The 12,130-nt window shown below is 37.9% G+C and overlaps 1 protein-coding gene across 1 annotated transcript; it reads left to right on the plus strand.

Annotated features, from left to right (window-relative positions):
• Nucleotides 1-11,197: 11,197 nt before the first annotated feature.
• Nucleotides 11,198-12,130, plus strand: LOC115526499 (olfactory receptor 481). Its single transcript, XM_030333883.1, has one exon. It carries the CDS (start codon nucleotides 11,198-11,200, stop codon nucleotides 12,128-12,130), a length of 933 nt encoding a protein of 310 aa, XP_030189743.1.

A 12,130-nucleotide genomic window follows, 5' to 3' on the forward strand; every position in this document is an offset into this window, starting at 1 on the left:
AAGAAATTCAGTGTGATTCCAGAAACTGAAAAACTATAGTTTCAGGAACATATGTAATAGATGTTTATGTTGTCCATTAACCTTATCACTTTATGTGAAGAACTATCTTAAATACACAATGCCAGTATGTTAATTAGTACCAACTTTAATTTATAATTTTCTAGGTCACAAAATATATCATTTCATGAAATTCTGCTGGGTTCGATTTAATGTATACATTTCAGCATTAGGAGACCTAGAGAATATAGTTTTACTTTTTCTCTGCTTTGCTCATTGGTTACAGTCCATGATTACAGAGTGTTTTATTTTTCTTCTGTTAGCTTATTATTTTTAAAATATCTTCTTGTAAGTTAGTATCTTAGAAAGCATTGTGTACTCAATGGAAATGCAATTGATAGTAGTGTCAGTCCAGGTCACTTTCTCTGGAAGCCTTGGCCTGTCTTATACAGGGTTATCATAACCTTTGAAATGGAATCTTGAAAATTTTTATTTCCACCTAGAGTAAGAGACCAAAAGAATTTATTCCATACTTTTGCCACCAAAGCAACTCAATCCAGGTAACACAGAAGAACTCTGAAGGCTGAGCCTTTGAGAGTTCCTTTGAAAATTCCCAGTAGATTTTTCATATTTTTCAAAAGTTTGTCTCCAAAGACTTGTCTTTGAACCTTTGCTAACAAGCTTTTGAATAGTAGGGAAAACTACTGGGGAGTATTGGTGGGAGGAGGCTAAGGTACAGTGGAACTTTCTTTCAGCAAGCCAATTGGTATAAAATTATGGATTAAGACACCCAGGCTGATGCAGGCAAAGACTCTACCTGCGATCCTTCTCCCAAATATCTCCCGAAGTGTTCATTGCCACCACTTCCGTCACGACTTTATTTTAGGTGTTTATGATTGAGCCTGGACAGTTTTCACCCTCCTGAATTACTTCCCTGCCTCCAGAACCTTTTGATTAATCATGTTGAAAGATTAAAATATGGTTTTCCAATTATTACAAAAGTGATGTGTGTTGTATGAATCCTAGAGTAAATGTGGATTCCAATTCTCCCCAATCCACTGTTCCCAGAATATAAATTGGTGAAAGAAGAACTCTTTACAAACAGTCAGGGATAAGAAGACAACTTGCAGAAGGAATAGCTTCAGGAAGTCCTGGTAACTCAGGTCTCCTGTGGATGATGTTATTTATCCACGGTTTTTAAGAAAGATAACACCAGAGAGTCCGAGGTTAGTCACCAGGTTTTACAATGAAGTAATCAGGTGGCGTTCCCCCTCATTGCTCTGGACCTCTTATGTTGAGCATTTTAAAAAAGCATTTGTCAGCCATTTGTATATCTCCTTTCGTGTAATGTCTCTTCAAGTCCTTTGCCAATTTTATGCTCAGATTGTACTTTTCTTATCGATTTGTTCTTACTATAATCTGTCTACAACTCTTTTGTCAGATTTCTGCATTTGGAAGTTATACTCCCATTCTGGTTTGCCTTATCACTCTCTTAATTGTCTCTTGATGAATGGGAGTTTTTAATTTTAATGAAGTCTAATGTAACAACATTTTCCTTATTGTTTTGTGTTTTAGTGACAAGTTCAAGAAATCTTTTCCCAATCCAAGGCTACAAAAATATTCTCTCATGTATTCTAAAGGTTTTATACTTTTGAAACTCAGAGTTGGGCTGTAATTTTACTTTGTTTCACGTATGAATTAAAAAGGGCAGAGCCAACACATATATTTACTGAGAGAATGTGTGAAACTATGTGGTTTTGCTTGTATTACCAGCTCCTCCTCCAAGACTGTTTTTTATTTCATTTTATTTTATTAATTATTTGTTTTTTAATTTACATCCAAGTTAGTTAGCATATAGTGCAACAAAGATATCAGGAGTAGATTCCTTAATTCCCCTTACCCATTTAGCCCATCGCCTCTCCCACAACCCCTCCAGCAACCCTCAGTTTTTCTCTGTATTTAAGAGTCTCTTATGTTTTGTCCTCCTCCCTGTTTTTATATTCTTTTTGTTTCCCTTATGTTCATCTGTTTTGTATCTTAAAGTTCTCATATGAGTGAAGTCATATGATATTTGTCTTTCTCTGACTAATTTCACTTAGCATAATACCCTCTAGTTCCATCCATGCAGTTGCTAATGGCAAGATTTCATTCTTTTTGATTGCCGAGTAATCCCCCATTATATATATATATATATATACACACACACATGCACACGCACACACACACACACACACACACCACACCTTCTTTATCCATTCATCCACTGATGGACATTTGGGCTCTTTCCATACTTTGGCTATTGTTGATAGTGCTGCTATAAACATCGGGGTGCATGTATCCCTTCAAAACAGCACACCTGTATCCCCTGGATAAATACCTAGTAGTGCAATTGCTGGGTCGTAGGGTAGTTCTATTTTTAATCTTTTGAGGAACCTCCATACTGTTTTCCAGAGTGACTGCGCCAGTTTGCATTCTCACCAGCAGTACAAAAGAGATCCTCTTTCTCCACATCCTCGCCAACCTCTGTTGTTGTCTGAGTTGTTAATGTTAGCAATTCTGACAGGTGTGAGGTGGTATCTCGTTGTGGTTTTGATTTATATTTCCCTGGTGATGAGTGATGTTGAGCATTTTTTCATGTGTCGGTTGGCCATCTGGATGGGTTGTTTGGAGAAGTGTCTTTTCATGAAAGACTGCTTTTTAGATAAACTCCTTGGAGTGTAGGGGAAGGGAATTTTGGGGTGAAATGATTTACTTTTGCACTAGGGTTACTTCTGATTTCTGTCTGTCCAGGCAGTCCATGATGTCATCTAAGGATTGGCTGATTCCTTCTCATCCCTTCAAGGTCTCTCAGTATAATGCAAGCCAGACTATGCACCTGCCCTCAGGTATGCAACCTGTCACAGTTCTCTACTCACAGGGAAACAATCCCATTGCAAAACACCAAAAAGAATAAGATAATCTAGGAATATATTTAGTGAAGGAGGTGAAACTTCCTTTGTTTACTTTGTAAACTTGTGTAGTGAAAACTATAAAATATTGATAAAAGAAATTAAATAAGACCCAAGCAAATGTAAAAACATCCTGTGTTCTTAGGTTGGAAGACTTAATATTGTTAAAATATCCATACCTCCCAGGCAGATTCAGTGCATCCCTACCAAAATCTCAATATAATTTTTATAGAAATGGAAAAAAGAATTATAAAATTCATATGGAACCACAAAGGGCCCCCAAACAGCCAAAATAATCTTGAGAAGGAACAGCAAAGCTATAGGCATCACATTTCCTGATTCAAAATAATATTGCAAAGCTACATTAATTCAAATAGTATGGTACTGACATAAAGACATACGTCTAGGCCAATGAATAGCATAGAGTACCAGAAATATGTTAATGCATATACAGTCAAATAATTTTCAACAAAGGCACCAAGAATACACAGTGAGGAAAGTCTCTTCAATAAATGGTGTTGGGAAAACTGGATATCCATATTCAAAAGAATGAAATTGAACTCTTTTTTTTTTAATTTAAATACAAGTTAGTTAACATATAGTGTAATAATGACTTCAGGAATAGAATTTAGTGATTCATCGCTTATAGATAACACCCAGTACTCATCTCAACAAGCCTTCCTTGATGCCCCTCGCCCATTTAGCCCATCCCCCCACCCAGCATCCCTCCAGCAACCCTCAGTTTGTTCTCTATTTAAGAGTCTCTTATGGCTTATCTCCCTCTCTGTTTTTATATTATTTTTGCTTCCCTTGAACTCTTATCTTAAAGTAAACAAAAGAATCAACTCAAAATGGATTAAAGACTTAAATGTAAGAAATAAAACTGCAAGAAGAAAACCCCTGGAAGAAAACAGGGGAAAAGTTTCATGTCATTGGTCTTGGCAATAATGTTTTTGGTGTGACATTGAAATCACAGGCAACAAAACCAACGAAATCACAGGCAAACAAAATCACAGGTAACAAAAATAGATAAGTGGGACTACATCAAACTTAAAGCTTCTGCACAGCAATGAAAACCGTCACCAAAGTGAAAAGGTAACTGCAGAATGAGAAAATATTTGCAAACGATATATCTGATAAGGCATTAATTTCCACAATATATAAGGAACAACTCAGCAAAGACAACTCAATAGCAAAAACAAGAAATGGCCAAGAGGTACCAGGAAAGATACTCAACATCGCTCATCATCATATAGATGCAAATCAAAACCATGATGAAATATCACCTCATATGTGTCAAGATGGCTATTATCAAAAAAACAAAAGGTGGGGCGCCTGGGTGGCGCAGTCGGTTAAGCGTCCGACTTCAGCCAGGTCACGATCTCGCGGTCCGTGAGTTCGAGCCCCGCGTCGGGCTCTGGGCTGATGGCTCAGAGCCTGGAGCCTGTTTCCGATTCTGTGTCTCCCTCTCTCTGACCCTCCCCTGTTCATGCTCTGTCTCTCTCTGTCCCAAAAATAAATAAACGTTGAAAAAAAAAATTTAAAAAAAAAAAAAAACAAAAACAAAAGGTAAGTGTAGGTGAAGGGCACCTGGGTGGATCAGTCAGTTAAGTGTCCAACTTTGGTTCGGGTCATGATCTCATGATCTGTGGGCTTAAGCCCCGTGTCAGGCTCTGTGCTGAAAGCTCTGAGCCTGGAGCCTGCTTTGGATTCTGTGTCTCCCTCTCTCTGCCCCTGCCTCACTCATGCTCGCTCTCTCTCTCTCTCTCTCTCTCTCTCAAAAATAACTAAAAACATTAAAAAATTTAAAATTTTTTTCAAAAAGGTAATTGTAGGTGAGTATGTGGAGAGAGGGCAAACTTTTATACATTGTTGCTGGGAATGCAAAATGGTACAGCTGCTATGAAAACCAGTATGGAGGTTGCTCAATTAGGAATAGAACTACCGTATCATTCAGTAATCCCAACTCTAAATATTTATCTAAAAGAACTGTAATCAGTATCTCAGACATATTAGCACTCACATGTTCACTCCAGCACCATTGACAGTAGCCAAGATATGAGAAAGCAACTTAAATGTCTACTCACAGGTAAATGGATAAAGAAAATTTGCTATATATACATACAACGGAATCTTTTTTAGTCTTGAAAAGAGGAAATTCTGCAATATGTGATAACATGGATGAACTTGGAAGACATTATGCTGAGTGAAATAAGCCAGTCACAGAAGGACTAACACTACATGATTCTACTTTATGGCGTACCTAAAACAGTCAAAGTCACAGACTCAAGAGTGTAATGATGCTTGTCAGAGGCTGGAATTGGAGTGAGATGGGAAGTTGCTAATCAACAGGCATAAGGTTGCAGTTAAGCAAGAGAAATCCCTTCTAAAGATCTGCTGCAGAACATTGTATTGTAGTCAACAAGACCGTATTGTACACCTAAAAGCCTGTCGAGATGTCTCGTGTCAAGTCTGGTACTGCTATGTACCAGGCACTCTGCAATGTCCTAAGCATAAAGTGTGGAACAAAGCAGACATGATCCTTCCCTCATGTAAGTGTAGGAAAGTAGTCCAAAAAAAAAAAAAAAAAAAAAAGACCCGGAGCAATTATTTACACTAGTATCATCATAATTAAAAGTGTAATAGATGCAAAACATTATTTCGGGATTCTCTGAAACTATACACCATGAGACTATGACTTAGTCCAGGGTGTCAGAGGAAGTTTGAACGGTGAAATAAATTTAAACCTGAGACCTAAGGTGACTAGGAATTGATCTTCTGTTGAAAGGGGGTGGAGTGATGAATATAACCATAAAATGGTTTTTAGTTGTGGGAGTACCTATTTATCTTTAGGTCCTAGTATAGTATCTGATACACAGAAAGATTTTCTAAAAATTGTTTAACACTAATTCAACAAACGTATTCAGTGCCTCCTACATTCTCAGCATTGCACCATTAAAGGATACAAAAATAGTCATAGACACTGCACTTTCAACCAAGGAAAGAGCAAGATGTTCCAACTATAATGGATACTAATCAAATGGTGTGAACAAAATGTTGAGAGGAGGACAGGAATGAAGGGAATTTAATTCTCGCAGATATGATCTGAGCTATTTTTGTGGAATTGATGGCCACCTATTTGTGTCATTTATCAGCCACAGTTGGGCTTCCTTAAAACCTAAAGGAGATCAAGTGGGATTCATCCCTGGGCTGCAGGGCTGGTTCAACATTCGCAAATCAATCAATGTGATACATCACATTAATAAAAGATAAGAACCACATGATCCTGTCAATCGATGCAGAAAAAGCATTTGACAAAATTCAGCATCCTTTCTTAATAAAAACCCTCAAGAAAGTCGGGATAGAAGGAACATACTTAAACATCATAAAAACCATTTATGAAAAGCCCACAGCTAATATCATCCTCAATGGGGAAAAACTGAGAGCTTCCCCCCTGAGGTCAGGAATACCCCAGGGATGTCCACTCTCACCGCTGTTGTTTAACATAGTGTTGGAAGTTCTAGCATCAGCAATCAGACAATAAAAGGAAATCGAAGGCATCAAAATTGGCAAAGATGAAGTCAAGCTTTCACTTTTTGCAGATGACATGATATTATACATGGAAAACCCGATAGACTCCACCAAAAGTCTGCTAGAACTGATAAATGAATTCAGCAAAGTTGCAGGATACAAAATTAATGTACAGAAATCAGTTGCATTCTTATACATTAATAATGAAGCAACAGAAAGACAAATAAAGAAACTGATCCCATTCACAATTGCACCAAGAATCACAAAATACCTAGGAATAAACCTAACCAAAGATGTAAAAGATCTGTATGCTGAAAACTATAGGAAGCTTATGAAGGAAATTGAAGAAGATATAAAGAGATGGAAAAACATTCCATGCTCATGGATTGGAAGAATAAATATTGTTAAAATGTCAATACTACCCAAAGCAATCTACACATTCAATGCAATCCCAATTAAAATTGCACCAGCATTCTTCTCAAAGCTAGAATGAGCAATCCTAAAATTTGTATGGAACCACAAAAGACCCTGAATCGCCAAAGTAATTTTGAAGAAGAAGACCAAACCAGGAGGCATCACAATCCCAGACTTTAGCCTCTACTACAAAGCTGTCATCATCAAGACAGCATGGTATTGGCACAAAAACAGACACATAGACCAATGGAATAGAATAGAGACTCCAGAACTGGACCCACAAAAGTATGGCCAACTAATCTTTGACAAAGCAGGAAAGAATATCCAATGGAAAAAAGACAGTCTCTTTAACAAATGGTGCTGGGAGAACTGGACAGCAACATGCAGAAAATTGAAACTAGACCACTTTCTTACACCATTCAAAAATAAATTCAAAATGGATAAAGGACTGAATGTGAGACAGGAAACCATCAAAACCCTAGAGGAGAAAGCAGGAAAAAAACCTCTCTGACCTCAGCCCCAGCAATTTCTTACTTGACACATCCCCAAGGGCAAGGGAATTAAAAGCAAAAATGAACTATTGGGACCTCATGAAGATAAAAACTTCTGCACAGCAAAGGAAACAATCAACAAAACTAAAAGGCAACTGATGGAATGGGAAAAGATATTTGCAAATGGCATATCGGACAAAGGGCTAGTATCCAAAATCTATAAAGAACCCACCAAACTCCACACCCAAAAAACAAATAACCCAGTGAAGAAATGGGCAGAAAACACGAATAGACACTTCTCTAAAGAAGACATCCAGGTGGCCAACAGGCACATGAAAAGATGCTCAACGTCACTGCTCATCAGGGAAATACAAATCAAAACCACACTCAGATATCACCTCACGCCAGTCAGAGTGGCTAAAATGAACAAATCAGGAGACTATAGATGCTGGAGTGGATGTGGAGAAACGGGAACCCTCTTGCACTGTTAGTGGGAATGCAAACTGGTGCAGCCACTCTGGAAAACAGTGTGGAGGTTCCTCAAAAAATTAAAAATAGACCTACCCTATGACCCAGCAATAGCACTGCTAGGAATTTACCCAAGGGATACAGGAGTGCTGATGCATAGGGGCACTTGTACCCCAATGTTTATAGCAGCACTTTCAACAATAGCCAAATTATGGAAAGAGCCTAAATGTCCATCAACTGATGAATGGACAAAGAAATTGTGGTTTATATACACAATGGAATACTACTTGGCAATGAGAAAGAATGAAATATGGCCTTTGGTAGCAACGTGGGTGGAACTGGAGAGTGTTATGCTAAGTGAAATAAGTCATACAGAGAAAGACAGATACCATATGTTTTCACTCTTATGTGGATCCTGAGAAACTTAACAGACCATGGGGGAGAGGAAGGAGAAAAAAAGTTAGGGAGGGAGGGAGCCAAACCATAAGAGACTCTTAAAAACTGAGAACAAACTGAGGGTTGATGGGGGGTGGGAGGGAGGGGAGGGTGAGTGATGGGTATTGAGGAGGGCACCTTTTGGGATGAGCACTGGGTGTTGTATGGAAACCAATTTGACAATAAATTTCATATTAAAAAAAAAAAACCTAAAGGAATAGTATCTTTCTAGGACAGAGGGAGTCTCATAGTACGCCCATTTCCTAATTTGGTGGCTTTGAGGTGTTTGAGCTGTTAGAACCTCCTAATATGAATTATCACATTTAGCTTTGTTCTGAAGGTTATTGACTAATGGGCTCTTCAAGCCCAGAATCAAAGGTACCTGACCTTCAACTTTAGAGAATGTTCTGCTATGTGGCCATGGTTCAAGAATACAACCAGAGTTGATTGTGGCCATGTATCTTTGACAATCTGCCAGTCAATGTGGAAGTTGTGGTAGGCAGAGTTCTAAGAAAAATGTTAGTGTGAGATTCATTGTTTTATTAAGAGTTTATGGATTAAGGTTGGCAAAGGAGAGAGGGAATAGCATGTGCGTGAGAATCTCTGCCACCAATAAGCATGGGATGTATGTGAAGTGTCCTAGATCCACATTACATGTAAAAAATACATATGATTTTTTAAAAGTTACATCACTTATGTTGGAAATAATATTGCAATTCCAATGGACTCATGTTTATAAGTTAAACTGTCCTAGTAAACCCATATCATCTCTAAACATAGGTGACATGAAAACCTGGGCCACTGAATATAGCCACACTTCAGAAATGTCATAAATTGTCACAGCCATATTAGTCATGTTGATCTAATAATCAACTTCAATGGTAGTAAAATATTGTAATATTTTCAGTTTATTTAAATTGAAATGTTTAATTATTATATTTAATTTAAAAAATAAAAGGAACGACAGAGTATTGAGAAAGTATTTCATTCACACACTTTTACATAATCAGGTTTACATGCTATTTCTCTGTCCCGGTAGATATGCGCATGTAATTTCTCTATCCCAGTGGATTCTCAGTGTAGTTTTCCAGGACAAATAAAGAAATTAACTTGTAATTACAAGTGACGTAAGTGATTTGGGCTTTATCTCAAATGACATAAGCCTCACTTAAATATGGCACTGCTTTACAGTGACAACTCCTTGGAGCCTATCCCTAGTGTTGTAGTGGATGTGTCCCTAATTTATACTGTTTTTTGTTAAGGGATACTGAAATATTTGATTCTCTTATATGTACCAGAAGTTACAAGTTGATTATTTCAAGTTCATCACTAGTAATTGAGCATCTATTTGTTGTGTGCACAGTGCTTGGTATTTTCATCCACATCATATCATTTAGCACAAGAATCACATAAGGTATGTATCATTATTTCCTTTTTATAGGAGAGGAAACAGAAGGTCAACAATGTCTTTCAATGTGCCTATGATTCCATAGATAGTGAGAGGCAGAGCTAGAAACCGATATCAATTTTGTGTGGCTGCAAAGTCCATGGTCTTTGTGCACATCACTTTGCCTTCCCTCCTGGCACTCATATCCAACTTTGAAAGCTTTTGTTCCTTTCATACATTTATTTTTTCTAAAGTAATTCTTTTCAGGCTGAGGCTTTGTCTTCTTTAAAAAAAACAAAAAAACAAAAGCCAGAATGTGAGAATTCAGACACATAACCCTAGTACTGCTCATATTGTAGGATATCATGGTCATGATTCACACACAACTTTTGGGGAAATGTCCATGCTTGCTGATAGTTATGTATGTATGTTTTCTTAATTCTTCAGATTGAAGTTCTTCAAGAAAAATCAAATTATTCAGAAGAATATGTTGCTCTTTAATCTAGAAAAGCCATGGAAATGGCCGAATGTAACTAACATACTCTCCCCTGTCCTTGGTTATGTGCTCTAATTTGAACCAAGGGAATATTATTCTGAAATGATCGTTTTTCTTCCAATCCAATTTCCTAGCCTCCCTAGCTGGCTACTTCCATCCATACCTCTCTAACTACTCTCTCCCCCCATCACCATCATATGCCCCCACTTCTTATTTCCCTATAGTTTCATACTACAACCGATGAAATCATCACTTACCAATGTAGGTCTCCAAATGCTTCAGTTCACTTTCCAATTAATCCCAGTCCATAAAAATACCTGGACTCTTCTCTGCTTCATGTAATCCAAGAAGCATGAAAAAGTATGATGTGAGAGATAAATCTTGGAAGATTTTGCAAAATATACTGGATTTAGCTCATAACAATAAGAAAAATTGTGTTTGGCCCATTCAGCTTGAACATAGACACTTTCCATCCCTTGGTATCAATGATAACTAAGGATGTGATTTTTTTTTCATTCCAGGAAAAGGATCAAGTCAGAAAAACATGTCAAAATCAACTCGATACTTTTTGGTCCAGTAATTGGATAAATGGTGATAGTATTTACTGAAAAGAGAATACTGGTGCAGAGGCACATTTGGGATGAGGGTAGAAAATCAAGAGCTGACCTTTCTATAATCACTTAGGTTATTTACAGTTTATGTTATTACAATCAGTATTGCTGTAACATCATTTTACATATTCTTGTACACATGGGGAAGACTTACTCTACAGTATTTTATACAGTATAGGAGTAAAATAGCTGAATTCTAAGGTAATCGAGTCTCCAATTTTAATATATTCATGGAATTTGAAAAGAAAATTTGTGTGCACAAAGTATTCTAGAAGTGAAGCAAAGTTACCATTTAAAAATTTTAATTGTAGGGTTCTCTACAGGTATCTTCATTAAATTAACATACCCCATTAATGTGGGGTAATTTCAACCATTTTAATCTCTGGTTCTGATTTCAATAGCCACCATTAAATGAATAGATGGAAAACCACACAGCAGTGACAGAGTTCATTATTCTGGGATTAACAGATAATCCCACACTATGTGCCATCTTCTTTGTGATTTTTCTGGGAGTTTATGTAGTTACCATAGTGGGAAATATCAGTATAATCATCTTAATCCGAAGCAGCCCACAGCTGCACACCCCAATGTACCTTTTTCTCAGCCATTTGGCCTTTGTGGACATTGGGTATTCCACGTCAGTCACGCCAATCATGCTAATGAGTTTTTTAAGAGAGAAAACAACTATCCCTATCACTGGTTGTATAGCCCAGCTTGGCTCTGATGTCACTTTTGGGACTACAGAATGCTTCCTGCTGGCTACCATGGCCTATGATCGCTATGTGGCCATCTGCTCTCCCTTACTCTACTCCACCCAGATGTCCTCAGTGGTCTGCTTCCTCCTACTGGGGGCTTCCTACCTGGGTGGATGCATGAACGCTTCATCATTTACAGGCTGTCTGATGAATCTATCTTTCTGTGGACCAAATAAAATCAACCATTTTTTCTGTGACCTCTTTCCACTCTTGAAGCTTTCTTGTGGCCATGTTTTTATTGCTGAAATATCTCCCGCCATCTCTTCTGCATCCGTCCTCATAAGCACACTGTTTACCATAATTGTGTCCTACAGCTACATCCTCCACTCAATTCTGAATATGCGCTCTACTGAGGGGAGGAAGAAGGCCTTCTCAACCTGCACTTCCCACCTCACTGCCGTCACTTTGTTTTATGGGACAGTTTTGTTCGTTTATGTGATGCCCAAATCCAGTTATTCAGCTGATCAGGTCAAAGTGGCCTCTGTCATCTATACAGTGGTGGTCCCCATGTTGAATCCCCTCATCTACAGTCTGAGGAACAAGGAGGTGAAAGGGGCCATGAGAAAACTAATGGCCAGAACACACTGGTTTTCCTGA

This window comes from Lynx canadensis, chromosome D1, assembly GCF_007474595.2.
Source record: "Lynx canadensis isolate LIC74 chromosome D1, mLynCan4.pri.v2, whole genome shotgun sequence".
In the NCBI taxonomy this organism is placed as follows: Eukaryota; Metazoa; Chordata; class Mammalia; order Carnivora; family Felidae; genus Lynx; species Lynx canadensis.